Here is a 22514-nt window from a genome sequence, read left to right on the forward strand (position 1 = left end):
AATCAAAAGCAGGTGTTCAACCCAAGCATTATGTCCCTATTTAGTCTCTTTTCAGAAGTTCTGAGAACACTGAAATTACCTCAGTTGGTTGGAGCCTGGTGTTAATAACACTGAGCTTGTAGGTTTAATCCCTGTGAGGGCCATTCACTTAAAGAGTTTCACTTAATCCTTCTGGGTCCCTTCTAACTCAGAATATTCTATGATTCTGTGACTTCTTAAGTGATACAGCATCATCAGTTTACTTTTTGGAGCACAATATAGAAGTTTTAATGCAATTTTTTTTCCTCAAATCGTAGGGAGCATAGAGGAAAGGGTTATCCTGTTATGCATGTAGAGTATCAAGGTGTTAGCTTGGGAACAATTGTATGAAATATCCTTTTTGGGAGCAAGTTCTGAACAATAAAGCTTAATGGTTACATTACTTTGTATCAGAGACAAGAATTATAAATATGAAAATATATCAAAATGCTTCCAAAAGTAGTCACAATTTTTAATTTGAGACTGCCTCCTTAAAAAGCAGCTGTGCCTTTTTTTTTTCATAAACAGGTAAGTTTAAAGTAGAAGTATTTAGTTCACTGGTAGTATCATTGCAGCCATAATGCTCTGAAGAAATAAGACATGGAAAAAACAAAGATTATAGACAGAGATAATACTTTTTATTAGACTGAGTGGTGTAGTTGGAAAAAAACTAGACCAAGTGTCTAATTAGAGCATGTGTTCCCTTCACAGGTCAGTCTGGCATCCCTGGAGATAAATTCCTATAAAATTTCAGCTTTAGGGGACATATCTTCTTCAAATTGCCCACCTTTGATTACCAACTGTTAGAGAATCTCATAACTCATTTGAAAATTGTGTTTCAGCTCCCTATTAAAGCTGTCTGCCTGACCTTCAATAGGAGTTTTTCCAGCTTCAGTTTCAGCTGTTACCTTCCCACAGTTCAATATATGCTCCAGTATCTGATAAACACTCCGAAAAACTTGTGTAATCATGATTCTGTAATCATGATAAATATTTTGAGGACAGCCATAAGGAAGCAATTTTGGTTTTTTGTTGTTTTGTTTTGTTGGTGTTTTTTTTTTTAATTATTAAGCTGAATCACATCACGTAGTCAGAAACACTTAATCCCTCATCAAAAAGCATTTGCTCTAATCCACCAATGCTTCCTGTAGATCTCTTAGGCAACCATTTCCTTATGTTAGCCTCCTTTAAAAACACAGATGTCACTAGGTATATTTTGAAAGATAATACCATAGCATCACTTTTGAACATAACTCCTCTGCTCTGTGAATATATCCAAGGATCTCCTGAGTGCTTCTGATATCAGCACTGGTGTGTTTAATGCTGTTTTATCTGAGATCAAAAATCATATTGCTTTTTTTCAGGGCAAAGATTTGGTAAATTGCAGTAACACAATAGCAAGGCTCCTTAAAACAACTCTCTGAAGTATTTTTATTAAAATCAATAGGCCGTAATATCTTATTAAAATACATACTTACCTTTCTTAACTTTTTCACACCAACCATGCTTATTTCTAATTGGTTCATCTTTTTGGAAATCATACTTGATTAAATCAAATGGGAAAAAAAGCTAAAAAAGGGAAGAAGGCATCAGTTATTCATCTACACAGTGACATCTGGTGGCAGTAAATATACATAAGGAAACCTGTACTCCAGTCTTGCTGATCTGAAAGAATGCAGTTTCATTTAAAACTGAAAATACTCTGTATGTAAATTTATGCCATTTTCTGGAGGTAAGCAACATCAAAACAGTTTTGTAAATGAAGACATAGAACTGTCATTTTGTTAATTTTCTTACAAGTAAGTTATAGGATCCACATCATCAGCGGAAGAGCTATGTCAGTCAGCATAGTAAGAGCGTATCTCTAGTATTTAAGTGACATTTAATGGTGGTGGCTGGTATGAAGTGTTCTTGGGGTCTTCTGGCACTGGAAACAGCTGGGAAGTAAAAGGCCCCACAAAGGAAAACCTGCTTCCTGTTGGGCTTTACTCTTGCTTAACTAGCCTCAGTTCTTCCCTCTCACTTTCTCTGTATGGTGGTAGGAGCGAGCACCAGCAGAAGGATATATACTCCCATGGTTCCAAGCAAACTGAAGGAGAGGACAAGATACTCTTATCAAAACTAGCAACTGCAATACATTTTTTTTTTTCTTTCTTGAATATACAGCATTTGACTCTTATTTCACTTCATTTTTCTGCTGTGATATGAATCCAAACTGGACCTTTATGAGACACTGACAGATATCTTATGCCTGATACCATTTGGACCATGGTGTTTGCAGTAGTCCAAATTGTCTCTTTATTATTCTAAAGAGACAATTTAGAATTGACTGGGATTCTGTGTCGCTTTCTCAAAAAGAGATGCATCAGCAATCCTTAACAACTAGTGAAACCAAGGATATGTAATTATCTTCTCCTGAGAAATCTTGTCAATAGGGGAACAATTTTATAAAACATTAATATACACCTACACTCTTCACGACAAAGAAATGCAATATAACTTAGGGAAGGTTATATGAAAGTGACTGAAGTTAAGAGTATGATGTTAAAACATAAATCTCTTTCCTTTTCTGCCACTAATTTGGATGAAGAGTTGCATCGTTATCCTAATTTGATATGCTGTTGTAAATATATCAAATAATTTTTTTCTCAAAGAAGTCTGAATAAAGAGCAACTTGAATCCCACTATTTAAGTCTCATATGAACAAAACTGGTTCATTCAGTCCTTTCAATGTTCAGCACTGTGTTTTCTTCTACCCTAAGTCTGAAATAAAAAGATATTTTAACAATTGATCAAAGGAAAAAGGTCATAGCCTGCAAAATAATGTTGCAAGAATGGGACACTATTCTAATTAAGTGAAGGGTAATTATTTTTATTAACCTCAGATTAAACCATTTACCAAAGTCAAGAATTTGAGAGCCAAAAAGTTTGCCTCAATTAGAAAATAATTGATTATTCTTGAGGAACAGAATGGGAGTGGGTCTTTTTTTCTGGCTGTCTACATTTAAATGCTACTCTTTTTCACCTTCTTTTTTTTTACGTTGATATTTATTACTTTAATAGGTTTCATATGACCAAATGCAATGAGAAATATAAATAATAAGAATGAAATGGTATAAAATGAAATGTATTGTGTTTTCGTGTCTGATTAGAATAGCTTAAAATAATGCATTATACAGAGTAGTATTTTGAAAAGATAGAGCTCTTGAGCTCTGAAAGAATGAAGAATTTTAAGTTGTTATAAATACTCAGAAACTGTAATTCAGTATCTGAGATAATCTAAAAACTGTTGAGACATATTATATATAACTATAGTATGTTGTATACATATTCTTTTGCCTACAACTTCAGAATATTAATGAGGTGTATTCCAATTAAGTTTTTGAAATAGTAGTCATGAAAATACGTAATTAAAAGAAAATACCACATCTTGTATTATATATGCATCATGAAACTATACAGAGACTGTGCCAACAGCTGTGCCTGTGCAAAAGTCTTTTTCAAGCTAAATCATTCTATGATTCTAAGCAGCTTGCTTTTCGTATTAAATACTAGAAAATGAAAGCTCCAAAGCAAAGTATTTAGTGTGGGCACAGACTAGCATTTGGTTCAACTCATAATTCAAATTTTAATGGGATGAGGACCTGAGCTGTTGAAGCCTTTTCATGTTATAGAGCACTGCATTCAACATTCGTCATTTTAATCTACATTTTACTCTCTGAAGCACGACATAAATGTAGCAAAAAAAGAGCATAATTTAGCTAGCTGAAACTTATAATGAGTAAATATGCAACATTATTGTCTCTTACTATGCTGCCTAGATGTTATCAGTAACAGCTTCCCTCACCCTTTTTTCTTTTTTTCAATTGACTGGAAATATGTGGATTTAAATATTGTTTTGAAAATAGTTTTGACATTCCTAAAGTTTCAACTCACAGAGAATGCTCAGAGAAATCAGAAAACAGAGATCACAAGCTCTTTATTACTTGTTTTAGAGATGAAGTGGTTTTGAATTCTCTGGGAGAATATCAGTTTCTAAACCAAACATTACATGTACTAGATTTAATTTCAAGCATCTTTGAAAACTGAAATGTAAGAAAAAAATTTTGGAGCATAATATCATTGTATCTTAGAGACAGCTTTTAAATATACTTGTAATGTCTTATTTATGCTGTAAAGAGCAGATGCATAAGTCCTCCACACAGTGTTGTTAGCCAAAGTAAACAAAACCAAGAAACAAATCTTTTAAGCTACGTTTGATATTAACTGAATCACATTGTTTTCTTACATGACTTGTAAGAAAATAATACCTTAGAATACAATTGTAGTACAATATTTTAGCTCAAAATTAGTCAAAGGAGAAGAAACAACATTAATTTTCACTGGCCAATGAACTTAGGAGCTTCCATTGCTTGGATTTACAAATCAGTATTCTTCTTGTGAACAGATTTCTCCAGGATCTGAAAATTTGCTTAAAACTAGCTTTGTTTACTTTTAAACGAAAAGATTTCTCGTCTGCCACAAGTTCTATTACTGCATGAAGAAGTGCATAATACTAATTCTGAATGGCTGTGTGAAAGACATTTTATATACTGAAATTATTTAAGATATGTTGTAAGATTTAAGTGTTTCTCAGCTCAAAGCTGATTTTTATCTACACAGTTTTGAGTAAGAGACTTAGATTCCTGTGATAGTTTGAATATCTATGCTTAAAATAATGAAAAATTACATTTACAAATAAAGTTTGGTTTTGCTTTTTTTTTTTTTTTACATAATGCTTTTCAGGTGAACATGCCACGTGTTATTTTTAGCCCTTCTCATAAGCTTCCTTGGATCTCACTAATCCCAAGCTTCTTTGTTGTCTGCCATCACTCAGAATTTAAGGAGTGAGAGACTTTTATATATATTTGATAGACACAACTGAGGGTCTTCCAGATTTTTCCCATATCGCATTTATATAAATACATACATAATGTATGTCATATATAACAAAATTGATTATTAACATTAGCTAGATACATAGCATGTCAGATGCAAAGATTAAACAGTAATTTATTATATTACTGAGTTAATCAATACACTATCTATTTGTAAAACATTTTAAGTTTTACCAGCTGAAAAGCTATTCGGAGGCTTCTACTTCTCTGTTCATTGACTCTATGCAAACATCTTTATTGAAAGATTTATTCATATTCTACAGGGAGGCTTTCAATCACATGAACCAATCCCTCATATAAAGAACACAGTGTGAAAAGAAACAAGTGCAAACATGAGCACTGCTTTTACTTAACATCTTAAATACAGTGACTTCTGGCAACAGCTGTAACATTCATCCATTTCTTCTTATTAGCTTATGTCTTCCAATATTTTTATGAAAATAAATGTGTTCTACAGAACCTTAATATTCACAAGCATTTGTCCCCAGCCCTTAGCAGTAACTGGCAGAGAAGTTACTTGGCTCATTCTGGGAGCTCAGCTTGCCTTTAAGAGCTGTATCTTTTATCTGTATTTCACCTTTACAAACTGTACCATTGTCACTACCTACAACAGGAATGCACTCCTATTTATTTTCCTTTTTCCATGCTAAAAATGTTATACTTTGAACCTTTCTGCTATTATTCCCTCTGTACATATAGGGCTTTGTACTGCGTTTACTTTGTTGCTAGTTGTGCAATTATGCTGTAGGAAGAGAGCAAGTTTCTTCCTTCTCCTTTAGTATATCATATATAAGAGCACACAAGCCTCTTCCTGCCACTTTCTCAGTTCTCCTTCTTTCTATTCCCAGTTTAAGAAATAAGTGTTTAGGAAATCCCTAGAAAGTGTGTGAAAGAGAATGTTGTCCTGTGTGTCAAGAGAATGCTTCAAAAGCTGTTGTAGCATGTCTTTGAAGAAACAACAAACGCTGGGAATTGGGTAGCTGGGCCTTGTTTGTGCCCTTGTCTGCTTTACAGCAGGAGACAGATATTCTTTCCAACTTCAGATCATTCTCAGGTCAGCAAATCAGAAATAATGCTGCTCTCCATTACATATCACTACTTGTCTCGTGGATGTCATTTAGACTGAAGTAAAACAAACAACAGCTACACTTCAGAAGGCATTGTTTAGTAATCTGCAAGCCGCAAAATGTATTTAAAAAACCCTCCATAACAATTGCCTGAAATAGTAAAAATTAACTTACCTATGGCCTTAAAATACATATTTAATGCCACATGCAAAATCACCATGCTACTTGATTAAAAATACAGATGATTAAATAAATACACGGCTAGTTCCAAGTTTAATCTTTATCTGCTTGGACTTTACATGGTATTTCCAAAATGATATATATGACTGATATATATGAGATATATATATATATATATATATAATATATAATGACTTATATCAAAATTCTGCCAAAAGTTCTGCAATACTGAAGACAAGTTTACTCAGATTTGGAACACATGCAAAATCTTGTAAGATAATAAGGCATCTGGCTTAGAAAAGTCTGAAACAAAAATTAACATCAGGTTTACAGTTCCTCATTTACCTACTACTCCCTAAATTCCAGATTCCTGATTTCCTGTAGCAGTTCTGGACCCTTCTGGAGATATCCATCAGCACTGGATGGCCACCATGCCTGCTACAGAGCTTCAGACATGTAGGACAGGGAATCAGTGGAGTCATCTGCTTAAATTCCTGAGTTCTCAGTGGTTTCTGAGCAACACACTAGCTCCTGGGGTGTTTTCTGTGTGGTTCCAGATTCTTCCCTGCAGTCTGAGTTCCTGTATTAGAAGTGAAGAATTCCTCTGGCCCCAAAGTGTAAAGAGTCTGTAGTGATTGTAATGTGGTGATGGAGTATTGAAGTTGTGGACCCTGGAATATATGCTGCCTAGAAACCTATTTACATGTCATCAGAAGATACCTCTGGTGTATTTCCAAACAACGGTTTTACATCACTCTAAAAAGAAGTTTTGTCAGGACGTTTTGCTATCAGTTCTCCTAAGGAGCACAAACGTCATTTAAGTCAACAGGACTTGTAAATAGATAGGTATCAGTCCATTTAAAATTCCAGGCAATGCGTGATGTATTATTTATTTCAAGAGTAAAAACTGGCATAAACAACAACATAATGATAAATATGTAGTCTCCTTGCAAAAAGGCTTACTGAACATCTTTCATATTATTAGCTAAAGCTTGGGACGTGTTACTTAGGGACTTTCAAATCACTTAAAATGTTGTACTAATAGGATCAAAAAGAAAAAGTCTATCTCGGAATTTCAAGCAGAAATAAATTCTTCATTTACTCAGAAGGATGGAGGAAAGTCATAATGTGTGATATAAATAATATGTAATCCTCCTCCCCAAGACATATGACTGCCATTTTCAAAGCTGATGAAATACAGAAGGGTTTTTTTTCTAGTTTTAGTAACCTAGAATACAGCAAACACATAAAGCAGACTTTAGATAAAGGGGTATAGCATTTTAAAATTAATAATCTTGCCAAGTATTCTCTGTCACAATAAATCAACAGAGTTTATATATGTATTGTCTTATATTTGACATTTCTGAATACTGATACAGACTAGATGTAGTTTGAGTGAATTATGTTTAATTGCACCTAGGTATAAAATATCTATTACATTTGTATCTCTCTATATGCTACTGCATATAATTATTATAGTATATTATTATTATTCCTTCCCATTTATGCCAAATATTTACATAGCAATATGCAATATAAATATACTCTATAAACACATTTCTAACTATAATTTGTAGAAAAGTAAATCAGAATAGGATATTTGTATGCTTATTTCTGATGCTGAGTTCTTAGGCACAAAGAACTTAGGTATGAATCCAACTTTTTCTTTTGTCCTCTAATGTAGTAGAGGCCTGAAACTATACTTGGTAACTGTCAGATTACTCAAAATTGTCCGAAGAGAGCCAAGGCCTTTTTGACTCTTGTGAACTCTATGCAAACTCTCAAGTGTTACTGCTGAGAGTTTAACTGGGTCAGGTGCCAAGATTTTACAGAGGGTCAACTAACTTGCAATAACCGAGTTAGAAAATTTTTCTTGGACTTACGACTGTACTCAAACTAAGAAACACAATTTTTCAGCACTACCACTAACTAAGTAGAATGGAAATAGTCACCTTATAAAAAAAATTGGTGCGTCCAACGGATCCAACTTTTCCTGTGTGGTTCATGAAACAAATGTTTCCTTCAGTAGCACCATAGAACTCACAGATCTTAACAGCACCAAATCTGTCTAAAAATTCCCTCCATACATCATTTCTTACTCCATTTCCAACTGCTAGTCGGACTTTGTGATTTTTTTCTCCTTCCTTCTGTTAAAAAAAGAAAAAAATATATTAAAATATAGTATACTGATAATTGCATTTGATTTCTGCATGTATTGCAGATAAAATGTACCTTCTTCGAAATACATCCAGTAAAAAAAAAACCAAAAAGAAGGAAAAATAACACTCAAGAAGTTAAAGAAAGCTGGCACAGCTGGTGGACAGTTGCGAAGTAGTAAGCTGCAATCTAAAACCTCTTCTCTTGTTGAACAAATTATTTCATGAATTATGACTACAATAATTTATATAAACACTTCCATATTTTAAAAGTTGTATTGTCTCAGTCTACTTCTCCCCAGAGGAATTAAAAAATTGGGAAGAAGAGAGAAAGACGGGAATTATTTCTGTCACAGGGTTAAAGTCACAAGAGATGAATAGTTACTTTCTTGTCTTCAGACTGATTATGAAGAAACAATTAGATTTCACACACTTGTAAAAAAATATGCTCCTTCCCACTTATTGCATATGAGTAATCTTCTGTATTTTTTTCAATATTAAGACTTGCAAGGTTGTTCAGTGTTACTGGAATATATTATTTCTAGTGATCTTGAGTCTTTACTGCTGTCAGCTCCCCTGTTTACCACAATGAACACAACAGTATGCATCCAGTTCAGTAAGATGTTCTAATTTTATTAACACATTCCCAAACATTGAGATTGCACGGACTACCTTTAAAATACAATCATGTTCAAGCTGAAGTACCAGAGGGCAAAACATCTATGCTGTTTGGGTTTGTTTGGGTTTATTTTTTTTAAATTTCATCTAGTTTAAAATAAGACTCGCTTTTTAACCATTTCAAGTGGCAATAAAGAATTCCCTAGAAGTGGGAGAGCATAAAACATACGTACAATTTGTTACCACATACCTTCAGAACTGCATAGCACTCTGCCACTGCAACACTGTCTCCACATACCTCTATCTACGTACACTCATATATATGTATGCAAACACCTCTTTACATATATATATACACATATATATATACATATATATACACACATATATACACATATATATACACATATATGTATGTACACATTCACATACATATACTACAGAAAACAGAGTCCCTATTTTCTACTTTTCTATTACGCATCCCCCCCACCAAACCAGTATGAACTAATTATGCCTTTATATTAAAAATCCATTTTAACACCTTTAGTCTCGCATAAAATCACAGCAAATTATTTTTGCCAAGAGATCTGGTCAGCTGAGTGAAACAGGAATCTTTTTAATAATTTGGATGTTAAAAACAGTAAAGCCTCTACTGAGTACATAGACAGCAGTATTCCTCAGAGACTTACGTCTTGGAGAAATTAAATTTTTCATGAGGATGTGAATTCTTCCTACTGTAATGAAAAATTGCAAACACAATGGAATTTTAAGTTCCTCTAAATCACAAAGACCATCTATGTTTTTTTCTTCCCTCTTCAAAACCAGTAACTCACAGAAAGATAAAAATGTATTCATTCATCTTTAGAGTCTTCTGCAAAGTAAGACTTTGCAGAAGGAATGCACCTAGTTTACTAGATGCAAGTAAGTGTTGACAGATTATAGTCTGAGGCATTATCCTGCAATTTTACGTCAAAAATAAATCACTCACCAGCCTACCCTGGTCACTACCAATTCTGTTTTTACAACAACCCAATTCTTGCTTTTCCCCTTCTCCTATCTTTAGAAGTAAAAGTAATTTCTAAACACATAAGCACATACTTCACTGACTTCATGCTAAATCATTATTAACAAGTGCTGCATTACATAGCATAATGAATCTGACTCGGACATAGCCTGGAACAAAGAATCTAAAAGTTGCCCACAGATGTCATTTTTTCAGTGGTTTGTTTTTTCTACTTCACACACAATATCACAATGCAAGAGTGTAGGTTTTCATGTACTTGAAATAATAGCATCTGTTATATCACATATTCAAAGTCATTATCTTGTCAATGAACAGCAATAATATTATTAATTTTTAAAATAAACTGTTTCAGTGTTACTTTGAACTTAATTGGGAAAGTTTTTAATGGATTTTTTTTCCCCTCAAGAAAATTGGCCACCATTTATAGAAAATTCCTGTCAGCTCAACATAAAACTTTTCAAAGTGGGTTATTTTCCTTGCAATTTCAATGCTAATCTGAAATGAATGTGTCCATAGCCAAACTGCAGCTATCTCTTGCTGATGTCACTGAATTATTCAAATGTACTGCCTCTGCTAAGATACAAAAAATAGCTCAAGAGATACTTTCAAGGAAATTCTTTGCTCCACAATGAACAGAAGATACAAATATATGCATATATATATATACACACAGTAATTAAGTGAGTCTTTCATCAGGGCAGGATCATTCAAAACCTCTAGAGACCAAGCTAATAAAAAGGTGACCTTGCTTCTACTATTTATACTTTAAGAAAAAGAAAAGCATTGATAGCTGTTTGCTGAAAAGACACAAACCAGGATGAGCTAGAAGACAGTGGCCTACATGGACTATGGTGTTTGGGTTTTTTTCCCAAAAGAACAAATACCCCATCATTTATAAGTGCAGGAATTTCAGTTCCTCACATTACTTTGGCTGGTTTATATTAATACAGCAGGAATTTGTTTGTGTAGTGGAAAAGATGCAGAGTAGACCTGACACATCATCATCCTACTTTCCTTGCAATGTTAGCACCTATCATCAACATCAACAGTACAACTTAAGGCCATCTCAATTTAGGAAGAGATGCTCTTACAGCACTCAGGCCTCTTGCAAAAATATAAAGAAGGTATGTGATGTTATCAAGGACTGATGACAGAAAACAAATTTTCTAAAAAGGTAGGGGAGTAATTCCCTTCTTCACAACTAAGATAGATTCACTGTTAGATTGCATTGCTACAACTGCTGTATTTGTGATCTAGTCAGCTCACCATAGTTGTACCTGTCTGTTGATACAAGATTCCCTGAAGAGTACTGCAGGGCTTTCTGGTGCAGACATTAAAACTGCCATGCATTTAACAGTCTTTCAACCATAAAAATTATGTGTAATTTAATCTCCCAGCAGGTTTAATAAGCATTAAAAAAGTTATTAAAATTAGGGAAACTTCAAGCAGTGAGTTTTACTCACATTCATTTTACATGTGAGTTACTTAATATAGCTATATTTTATCTATTTTTATAATTTTTATAATTAATACATTATATTAGTTCATTTTAGCTTTATCTGTAACTAGCTTTCAATGTAAAGTGAGCCACAGTAAAGTGAGTTAGCCATTGTAATATCTGTCACCTCTTTTTAACATCAAACATCATCACATATATTATTGTCTGTATCACTGCCAAAGTCCAGCTCTTAGGACAGGCATGTTGGTATCCATGGGCACTGTGGCTGAATAGTTATGCAGTAAATAAAATGCTGCAAGTAAGAGAAGGAAAGGAAAAGAGATGATAATTCCAACAAATTACAAAAACATGGTTGAATGACGAACACTTAGGATGTCCTAATGAAAAAAGAAATAAAACAAATATGCAGAAACTTATGCTTTAAACTGACTAGACCAAATAGTCATGCTTTGAATTTCCACCATATTCAGATGGCATTTCATCAACCAGCTTCCCTTTGGTACAATAAATAGAATTAAGGAGTGGAAGGAATTCCAAGGAGTCACCTAATACATCTCTCTTCCAGCAGAAAAGCTCTGCTATCCCTGTGCCATTCCTGACACCTGATCAAGCTGTGGCATGTCAGCCAGCTGCCCTGCAACAGTTGGCATGCAGAAATTGTGTGCATGTGTATTTGTAGCCCACTGCAAAAACACAGTACCAAATTAACACCTCCTAAACTAAAAGCTGTATTTCCTCACAGTATCTCATTCACAAAGCACTCAGTGCCTTCCCCTGGTCAGCTACCACAAGATAAATTCAAGTAAGTTCAAATTGCACATCCTGCGATAATTCAATTACGGTTCGTGTTTCCGAATGTATTAATAGCTCTCCACAGATAGTTAGGACAAGAGATTTTAGAATAACAGAATGTTGTAACAGCTTTCCAAGGTTTCTAGAAATGTCTGTTTATTTTCCTGCACCGTGATTTTATTTTCTTAATTCAGAGTGAGTCTGAAATAAAAAGGGTGTTCAGTATACATCCACTTATTTCTAACAGCAAAGGTGAAGCACTTTTTCAATGCCTTTTTTATTGACATCAATGCATTAATAAGCAAGAACACATTCTTACCATACACCTGGAATTCTTTTCCATTCACTCTGCCAAGATCTTTGAACTGTGTACCAAACATCTGCACACATCATAAATCAGTTTGACACAATATGTCTCCATCTTGCGTGCTTGTTTCTTTTGTATATTAATTAATTGACAAGTCAAGATCTGCCTTATTACACTAAATACCACATACCTGGGATTTTTCATCCATCAGTCTTTTCTCCTTAAGTGTTCTTAATAAAACACTGTGACTATCTACATGATTAAGCTGTTGGTAAATGCCTTTTAGAGTGCTATCAACAGTATACTAACTGGTGCAAGAAGGATTCATAATTGCAGCTACATAAAAAAATGTGCTGAGCAGCTGCTTTAAAGAAATACAAGAAAACAAGTTCATTGTCCTACTTCTATTATTTTTGCATAAGGAAAATCCAAAGGGAGAGAAACAAAGATAATTCAAGGAAAAGGAGGCATGAAGTGTTCCCTGTATCATGGCCTTGATGAAATTGAAAGCAATCTCAGGGCCTGAGAATGCATCTGTTAATTATAAAATATGATAAGACAGATGACTCAGGATTTGCATTCAAGTATTTACAAGGTGTGTATGTAACAACACATTCACCAGTTCCTCTACTGATACATTAGCCCTGAAAAAGGGGCATCAGGTAGTTTAGAAGACAATAAGATGGGAGATATCCTACTGTTATAGATGGAATACATATTTCAAGATGCACATCCATGTTCATTATTTAGTAATGCATAATTATAAACTGCAACTAGATTTTTTGCAAAACACATACCCAAATTTAAAAATACAAATAAAAGAAAACAGGAAGGGTGTGAAGAGATGCACCATAAGAAAGAACAGGAACAGTAGGAAAAGGACACATCTTTCTAGTTCAGAAACTGCTTGCTTACTATTTAGTAGCTCACTAGAGATACTAAATAGTAAGCTCATTATCACCCCATTTTTAATAATCAATCTCCTGGTAATCTACTAGAATTATATTCTAAAAGAAGTTTTCTTCATTTAGCTCTTCTAAATGTTTTGTTTAGTTGTACTCCCATTTCCTCAGAAAATATCTACCAACAAAAAAAAGTCACTTTTGTCTGTGTTCCACCCAGTAATATGAAGCAGATTGTTTTGGTTTTGGTGGTTGCCCCAGGAGCACACTAGTCAAAACAAATTACAGACAACTTTTCAAAGATCAATTCAGAGAATTAAAGCACACACAGATTATTTCTTGCGATGCATGTTGCACACAGTATTCTGTGAGGAATATGAAGCTTCCCTTTGTGAAAGCATGACTGTGATTTCCAGGCTTTAATATAAGGATGTTTTCTGCATGACTCCACTAGTTTAACCCAAAAGATGAGTCTACAAAAAACTGAAAGCTGGAAGAAGAGAAACTGGTCAAGTTGTATGACCTCTTAAAGACTCAGAAAAGTCTTGATCCACCATGCCAGAACCAGTAGTTGACATTGTAACTAGCCTTCAGTGCTGTTTTGCATATGAAGAACTAATGCTTCCTAAGGCATTACAGAAGACATTTTCCACAAAGAACGTCTGAAAACCTCTACCATTATTAGTGGGGAGAATGAGAAAACAGACACAGGATCATCTGTGGATGATACCAAGAGAGGTATGCCAGTACATGTAAGTATCAAAAGGCAGTAGGAAAAATAGGTGGGTTTATAATGTATTTATAAAGCCACTTTTAAAAATAATACTGTTGTTGTAGTTATGGCAGTTGAAAGCACAAAGTTTGCTGTGACATACAATCTGTTTTTTATAAGATCAATTGATACATTCTAGAGGGAAAAAATACAAGCTTCCAAATCTCATGGCCTTTTCTAAGTTTCAATCTCAGATGTGCTGGATATGCTCTTAGTCTAAAAGTTCTATTTTCTCTAACAGTATGTAAAAACAGTGTTCAATTTCATTTTAGGCCCTGTTAATACTGCAGTAAATCAGCAACACCTTGGATTAAGAATGATGTCTTATGACACATGCAAATGGTTTCAATTTTTTTTTTTAAAGGATAGGTCAGTAGAAGAATAAATAAATTGCAAAATTCCCCCCGTAAATCAAATTTTAATGACATGTAAAAATTCTTAGGAGCCTTCTCATGGAAGGTAGAGATGTGGTTGTTTGTAACTGTGTCACGTTACTGGTTTGGGGAATTCAATAAAATCTTTATGCCAAAAACTTGCAAGGGGCTTGACAAATTTCCACTCTACATTTTAAGGATATTAAAAAGAACAATTTCCAATACTGAACATAAATTGAGCTAAACTTTAATGGGGAATAAAATATAATTACAAGTAAAATCTGCATTGTAGGAAAGTGTCTGCTGACTAATTTTTCCTTGTTTACGTGACTATTAAATTGCCTTCCTTTAAGGAAAACTGCTTTTAGGTGAGCGACTAGTGCTGTCCAACTACACCCCTCTCCACAACACTTGAGTCAACTGCAGGGATATAGATATTCACTCTGTTTCCTTATCCCAGTAATTGAATTCCTTGTTTTCTCCTTCTAAACTACTATTGTTCTAACACAGAAGAGTTTTAACAAAATAAATCTCTAAGCATCTTAAGTCACTTAAGAGAGCTTAATCCCATCCAAAGATGGGATCCCTTGGCCAAACTGTATCTAGTAGAGAGATAGTCTTGCCTCAGCTTAACAAAACAAAGTCTGAAAGCTGATATACATGGTCTTATACTCTTAGGTAACCCCAAGGAAATAAGAATTGTTACTGATGCTGGAGGATAACACTGTCTCAATACCAAGTGGACATAAACCAGGACACATATTAAATGGGAAATTCTAAGCAATTATACAATTACTTGTGAAACAGACTTTGAATACAAGTAGAAATGAACTGGTTTTAATAGAGAGTTCACCTATTTCATGTAAGGTATCACAAATCATACAAATACTGTCATACTGCATCACAGCTTATGAAAGTAGAAAACAGGACGTAACAATTGAGAAAACTGATTTCTACACTCTGTTTGTAACACATTTCAGGATTCAGGTCTTCTCCACAGAAGAGCAGGAAAGAGATGTTGCATTATCATTCCTATCTTTCCAAAAGCCTCAGGATGCAATGCATTATTAAATAAATCATTACGTCAACTTTGAAATAAATCTGCAACTGCCTTTGGAAGATTTAATTTACAGTTCAGATGTTAAAATTTAAATTAGTTGCAAGCCTCTAGGAAAACATATCCACAGATTAGTAGAGAAGGCTTTCCAAGGCTTTTGCTAAGAAGAGGATACAGGGAGCTTTGCTATGCCATACACTTGTAGCTTTGCAGATCACTGTTAACAGAGACTTTGAGCAATGTCAGCCAGCAAGACCAATTTATCAGTTTTCTGAATATTCTTTTTCACTTGAGTAGTCACGGTAGTAGCTTAGAGCAAGACCCATTTTGTAGCTACTGATGGCTATTAGCCATCAATGCTGGTCATTGTATGTTCACTATATTCAAAACACTGGAGAAAAAGTGTTTGGAAGGGGGCAGGCATGAGGACTGCTCACTTAAAAGCCCAGCAAAATCTATGAACGTCACATAATGCCAGGTCTTTTTGTACTTTTACCTAAGGAAAAAGGCAACTTCCTTTTCTAACTAATGTTCTTTCCAGACAACAGATTACTAAACCAAACTGGATGCAGAATAACCTCAGAAAAATCCTACTGCAAGAGTCTTCAAGAGCTGTTGCAGATGTGAGTGGGAGGCAGAACGACCAAATAAGACAAAACCAGTAAGGAAAGCTCAGCCAAGAGTCAATATGCTACCACAGAGACTTGCCCAAAGTTCAATTCAAAATTTATGAAATAAGAGGCCACAGTGTGGACTCCAGCTGTAAGCAATATACCATTTATTTCAAGTTCAGTGTTAAAGAAACAAATTAAGAAAATAAGGTACTCACTATGGTTTCAATCTGTGTTGATTAGAAGGGCTTTGTAGCTCTCTAATCTTGAGAACACTGCCCACAAAGTATCTTCAAAGAACTTTAAACTTGCCATATATTTCTCAAGCTGCTAGCATATATAGTACTTCGACATTAATGAAACTTAAATAGAGAAACCAACTTAGGAAATTATTTTACTTACTTGAAAACTAAGAGTGCATTGCATAACATATCATAAAACCTTCCACTTATTTGTGTGAACATGTTTCTCTGCCAGTTTTAACATGACAAATACTTAATATTTTTCTTAAAGTACCTAGCTGTCAAACCGATCTGTTTTGTAATTTTAGTTTTTCTGGAGAAGGCTTAGCAAGCAAGCAAAACAGAAGCCTCACAGAAGAGTTTAGACATGCCAGCTCCTACAGAGTATGCACATAAATTAACAAATAGAACAGTTATACAGTTAATGAATAGTTAATGATTGTATAACCATTGTATAACTATATAAATAGTTAAGGATGGTATAAATTACTTTTATTTGCACAATTTAAAATTGCTTTAACTTCATGGTGGCTTGGTAAGGATTTAAAAATGGAAGAGTTTGTTTCAGAAATTAAGTATATTAATCTATAATTCTTGCTTTAAGATAAAAAGGAGTGGGGAAAAAAAGCCATGCTCTCCCTGTAAAGTAAGGGAACTGAAAAGGGGAACAATTAATATCTCAGACTGCGAACATGGCAAAAATTGCGAAGTTTTGGAGGGAAGGGAAATGACTTTGCGAAAATCAAGTTAGCCTACAATGAGGAAAGAATCACAATTTATAAAAACTATGCCTCCTCTATGCCTTGACTTTTCTTATGATCTATAATTTGATTTTTTGTTATTCAGTAATTTTTTGTATATTTTACTATAAAGTTAAAATCCCCCAAACAAATAAAAATTAAAAATAAACAAACAAAACCCCAAAACATAACAAAAAAAAAATCAGATAGAGAAGTTATCACTATTCTGTTTCTTCATCACTGCCAGTGGCTTCACTGGGCCATCAGCCATGCTCCCTGTAATTCAAGAACTTCCTCTTTATTGAGGCATGCATGGATAGTGCAGTAGGATCTATGACCCACAACTACATTGCTTAAACATACTTTTGAAAAATTTCCTAAGGGAAAAGCAATCCAATGACCTTTTCCATTCTTTGGTCAGCAACTCGAGATATTAATGTAAATTATTATTCTGTTGGAAAACAAGACTAATTTGCATTCTCTTATTTTAGAATACTGCTTAAGGAGGACGTTAATAATTTTCAGATTAAATACTTTGAGTTACTGATACCTTTTTCTAAGGGATGAGAAATTTTAATAAAATTCACTGAAAAGGAGATAAACCACGGATTATTTTTTTGAAATAACAAAATGGAATTATGATAGTGGCAAAGGGAGGCTTTTCAAAGAGATAACAGTTGCATTACATCCAACTTCTATATATTATCACAAAATTCTTTCTGTCATCCTGAATATTTTGTTAAATTAGAAGAGGATATTTTCTTTTTGCTTAATGTTATACAGGCACTTGGAGGTTTTTATTTATTTTTATTTAATATTTGAAATAAAAGCTGTTTTTAATGATAATTGTGCAAAGTCATTTATTAAAATGACATGCTCAGATGCCAAGAAAACAAGTTTTGAAAATTCAGAAAAGCCATCAAATGGCAATCCTGGTTTTCTGAACTTACCTTGTGAAATTCCATGAAATAGTATTTTTTCACCAAATGATACTGAGCCAGTTTTTAGTCTCAAAGTCGTTCCTTATAATACTTTTAGTTCTTCATGATTCAAGCCATTATTTTTATTAAGCGTCTACATATCACCAAATATTTGCAGAACCTCACATAAAAAGAAGGGCAGAATGACATGCCCAACACAGTTCAATTTCCCTTTTAACATACCCACATTAAGAACAATAAGTGCACTGACAGACAAATAGGCATCACTGTGATTCCACTTACCACTGGCTGATTGCAAAGGTAACGGCAAAGTTCTCCAATGTACTGGATGACAGTCACGTTGTACCTTCTGCAGTCACTCCAAAACTGACTGGCTGAGAACTTCTTTTTTAACACACAGGTTGCACCTTTATGGAAACAGTAAGGAAAAGGAAATTAAGCAATTTCTCAGTGCGGCAGCTTAGCTATAAAACAGAACATTTGAGGAACTAAGACAGCCTCGTTCAGAGAACTATGTGGTACAATGATCTTTCCCTTGCTCTGACTTGTACTTGATGACTAAGGAAACAGAAAATATTTGCCATGGAGTTCCAAACAAATCTTTTATAAGACAGTCAGGGAGTACACCTACCTGATTTCATTAATACATGTGTTTTATTGTCAGTGTAAAAACAGTGAAAAATTAAATGGAAAAAGGTTCTATATGGTTTAAAAATACATGGAAAAGCTGATTGTTTACTATAAATGTCTTTGTCAATATTTTAAGTTCACCAAAATACATTTTAAGTCTATTCCACTGTACTATGCTTAGACTGTACATATACTAATGCACCATACACACTGCCAAAGTACTGCGTATGTCCTTAAGTTCCTTTTTACCTAAATTTAAAAAGTTGAAATATTTGTGACGCAAATTATGATAACTAATTCTTCTCCACAAAGAGAGCTTGTAGAGATCCTTTGTTATTACAAAACTCCCCCTCTCCCCAAAATATACAGCTATTCCAAAAAAGACTCATTTGAGCGAAGCATTACTTTCCCTAGGGGTAGTGAACCTAAGCGTGTTTTATACATTTTTATAATAATTAATTCTCTATTAACAACAAAATCAAACAAGCCTTACCCAGTTCAATGCATCCACCAATGCCAAGAAGAGAAGCTGCACTGTGATAAAGAGGCAGAGTAATATAAACGATGTCTTCTGAAGTAGCACCAAAAGCCCACAGTCCAGCAGCTCCTTTAAGAATCTGCAAATGACTAATGACTGCTGCCTTTGGAAGACCTGTAATAACAACAAAATAATGCATAAAGGCTTCTCTTAAAGAGAATCCCTGTATAAAGTCTCTAAAATCATAAAAGAATCAATTTCTTTCTTCTGTAACCAAATTGTCAGCTGTCTTTTCAGATGGCCATAAATGGACAACTGGCTGTTTAATACAATATTGCATGTTTCTGCACACATAAAGATTAGCCAGTTTGTAACCTCATCTGTTTGCTATTTAGTTTGATGTCACATCCACTCATGTAAGTGGAAATAAGAAGAAACTCAGTGGCTTGCCTGCTATCAAATTATATAGTGTAAGAAGGGACAAAAAACATTTACTCTACATATGGACTTCTTTTAACATAAAGAGGCATCACACCAGGTCTTGTTACGGCAAGAGTCACAGTGACTGTAAGACAAATAAGAAAGGTATGGGATCTACATGGAGTGGAACACACAGCAGGTGCTTGTGTAAGAATCTTTCTATTTGTTTTAGAGCTCTATAAAGACTACGAGGAATTAATTAAAAAAAAAAAATCAGTGAAAAGACCACGTCAGCTAGGTTCTTCTGAATGAGTTTCTTCATGTTCAGGACAACATTTCTCTTCAGCAACATGCAGACTCACATGCAAGGGCTTCTTGGGCTACTACTCTGGTACCTATTAATTTGAGTAGGGGATGTGATCTTGCATTATATATGTTCTCAAACACACAAATTTCAGTCTGAGTCAGGCTGATAATGAACAGTGAGAACTGTTCAATTTTTCAGAAATGTAATGTTTCATAAAGTTTTCTCACCTATTCTAGTAAAGCTATCGTTCACTTGAAGACTTAGCTAGAGCTGAAAGTGTAATCTGTGGAGAGTCTAGCTACACCTCAAGGCTACTCCACTAGCTACCCCACTTTTCTACCCTAAAGAGAAAAGGGAATACGCCTGTGTTGCCAGTGAACTGCTTACAGCAACAAGTTTTCAGTCTTGGGCTTTTTGTTTCTGCCTTTACAGAGGGACTACTATAGACTGTGCAAAATACTCCTTTTAACTAAGTTTAGCTAGTTTTAACTAGTTTTTTAATCACTGGGTTATCAAAACATGAGAAAATGCTCAGTTACTCAGAATTAGTTATTCAATACTCTTCAGACTAAACAAATCTTACTGTTTTAGTTATGTAGTATATAATAGAAATTCAATGTAAATTAATGTATTATATACTAAGTCTCAAAAATATATATTTTGAATTCTACGTAACTGAAATTTGAGATATCACACAGACATTCTGATTGCAATTGTAAGAACAAAACCATCCCACCTGGACAACTCTGTAATATTTTTTAGCTAAATTCAACTCCCAACTCTTATCAAGCAAGTTCAACCATATTTCTATTAGCAATATTACAAACAAAACCTCATCTCTTGACAATATTTATAACTTAACTTTTTTACTGGAGACTGATGTTCTTATTTCCTAATTTTTCTTGAGAACCTGAAGCAAATAAACTGAATTACTATTTGTATGAAGGAACAAAGCCTCAAACCACATACGCATTTTCAATCTTCATGTGACTAAAACTGTTGTGTTCAACTGAATGAGAATGCCAATCTACTCATCTTAAAAACATAATGCTGCCTTTCATGTCAGTGATCAGGTTTTTTTAAGTCTTAGCTTTTTAGCTGCTGGAGCACAATTCAGACATCTGTTTCTAAACTAAAAGGCTAGTAACATAATGCTCTTTTCTGTCTCTACAGTGACATGCATAAACCATGATTTAATGAAAGAAAAACAAATGTCTATTTCCTTGTTTCAAGATTGTTTTTTAAAGTTCTAGGTAAAATCTTAATAATTTTAGCTAGGCAGCGTTACATGGTCACAAAATACTATCTATTATGGTTGTAAACTGACCAAAAAAGCAGTGTTTCATAAATGCTTTAGCTGTGAAGTAATGAGAGGTAAAGACTCTCATAGTGACAAGAGAAAATAAAGAAGAGGAACTTGTAAACCACCAAACAGAAAAAGTTACTTACAAGAAATACATGTGGTTTTCTATAACAATGCTTCTAGATGAGAAATGTGACATTTTGCTATTGAGATATTAGTTTCAGAAAAATCAAGTTTCTAGATGAAAGCTGAAGGAAAACAAAGACTCTTTAGCAGACCTGTACCTGTTGTTCCCGAAGTAAAAATGTATAGAACAGCTGACTTGAGGTTGTTGGCAGAGCATCGATTAACTGGAACAGGGTCTTCAGATGCAGTTTCTATTTTGTCTAAAAGGGTATGCACACTTGGAAACGTGGAGTCTTTGGCCATAATCCAAACACTAACATCTTTCTGAAGTTTAGGAAGAATTTCTTCTAATGTCCCAAGCAAATCTTAAAAATTAACATGAAATAATGTTACTTACATTATGTCTTCACAAAACTAGAGAATAAAGTATTTTTCCTCTTGAAGTTTTACTTTTTATAATAGAAAGAGAAATGCAAGTCACCTCCATGGATATAAAGAGATTAAGTAAAATAACAATGGACTAGAATGAAAATTTACTGAAAACAGGATATAATGCACTAAAAATACTGCTGATCCCACATAGTCAAATTGTCAACTAGCTCTCAAGGTAAACTTGTGAGTCTTGATTACTAGTTCCTATTGCCCACATGATTTCAGGTAACCCTTAGTCATTGCTAAGACCAGAATGAAGTGTGGTTAAATTTCAACTTCAAATAAATCTTGAAGAAATCCATTGAAAATGCAACACAAATACATACATAAGTGGTAATTACAGTACAGGTTTCCTTGGATGCCCTCAACAGCAACCTCCCATTCAGAAGTAGGGGTTTTTTCAAAAGCACAGAAGTGACAAATTTAAAAACAAACAGCAATTTAGCTGAGGTTTATTTTGTTGGCTTATCAGGAAAGAAACAATGAGAGAGATTCCCAGACTAAATACAAAGAGAAAATATATATAGAGGCCAGTCCTTAAATAATCCATTTGGTATTTATATTTTGAAGCATTTTTACAACATCTCTTTCTCAGAAGACTGCACAGTCATTAAAGTACTA

General features: G+C 34.1%; 1 protein-coding gene across 1 annotated transcript in view; it reads right to left on the minus strand.

Annotated features, from left to right (window-relative positions):
* SLC27A6 (solute carrier family 27 member 6) overlaps positions 1 to 22514 on the minus strand; it is a gene marked incomplete at both ends in the record, with an annotated part of 35853 nt that overhangs the window by 5537 nt on the left and 7802 nt on the right. The window contains 5 exons of the mRNA XM_082302190.1: positions 1497 to 1587; positions 8155 to 8349; positions 18480 to 18604; positions 19321 to 19479; positions 21620 to 21826. Coding sequence (XP_082158316.1) covers positions 1497 to 1587; positions 8155 to 8349; positions 18480 to 18604; positions 19321 to 19479; positions 21620 to 21826 — 777 coding nt within the window. The remainder of the gene's footprint in view (positions 1 to 1496; positions 1588 to 8154; positions 8350 to 18479; positions 18605 to 19320; positions 19480 to 21619; positions 21827 to 22514) is intronic.

This window comes from Coloeus monedula (genome assembly GCF_965178545.1).
Source record: "Coloeus monedula genome assembly, chromosome: Z".
NCBI lineage: Eukaryota > Metazoa > Chordata > Aves > Passeriformes > Corvidae > Coloeus > Coloeus monedula.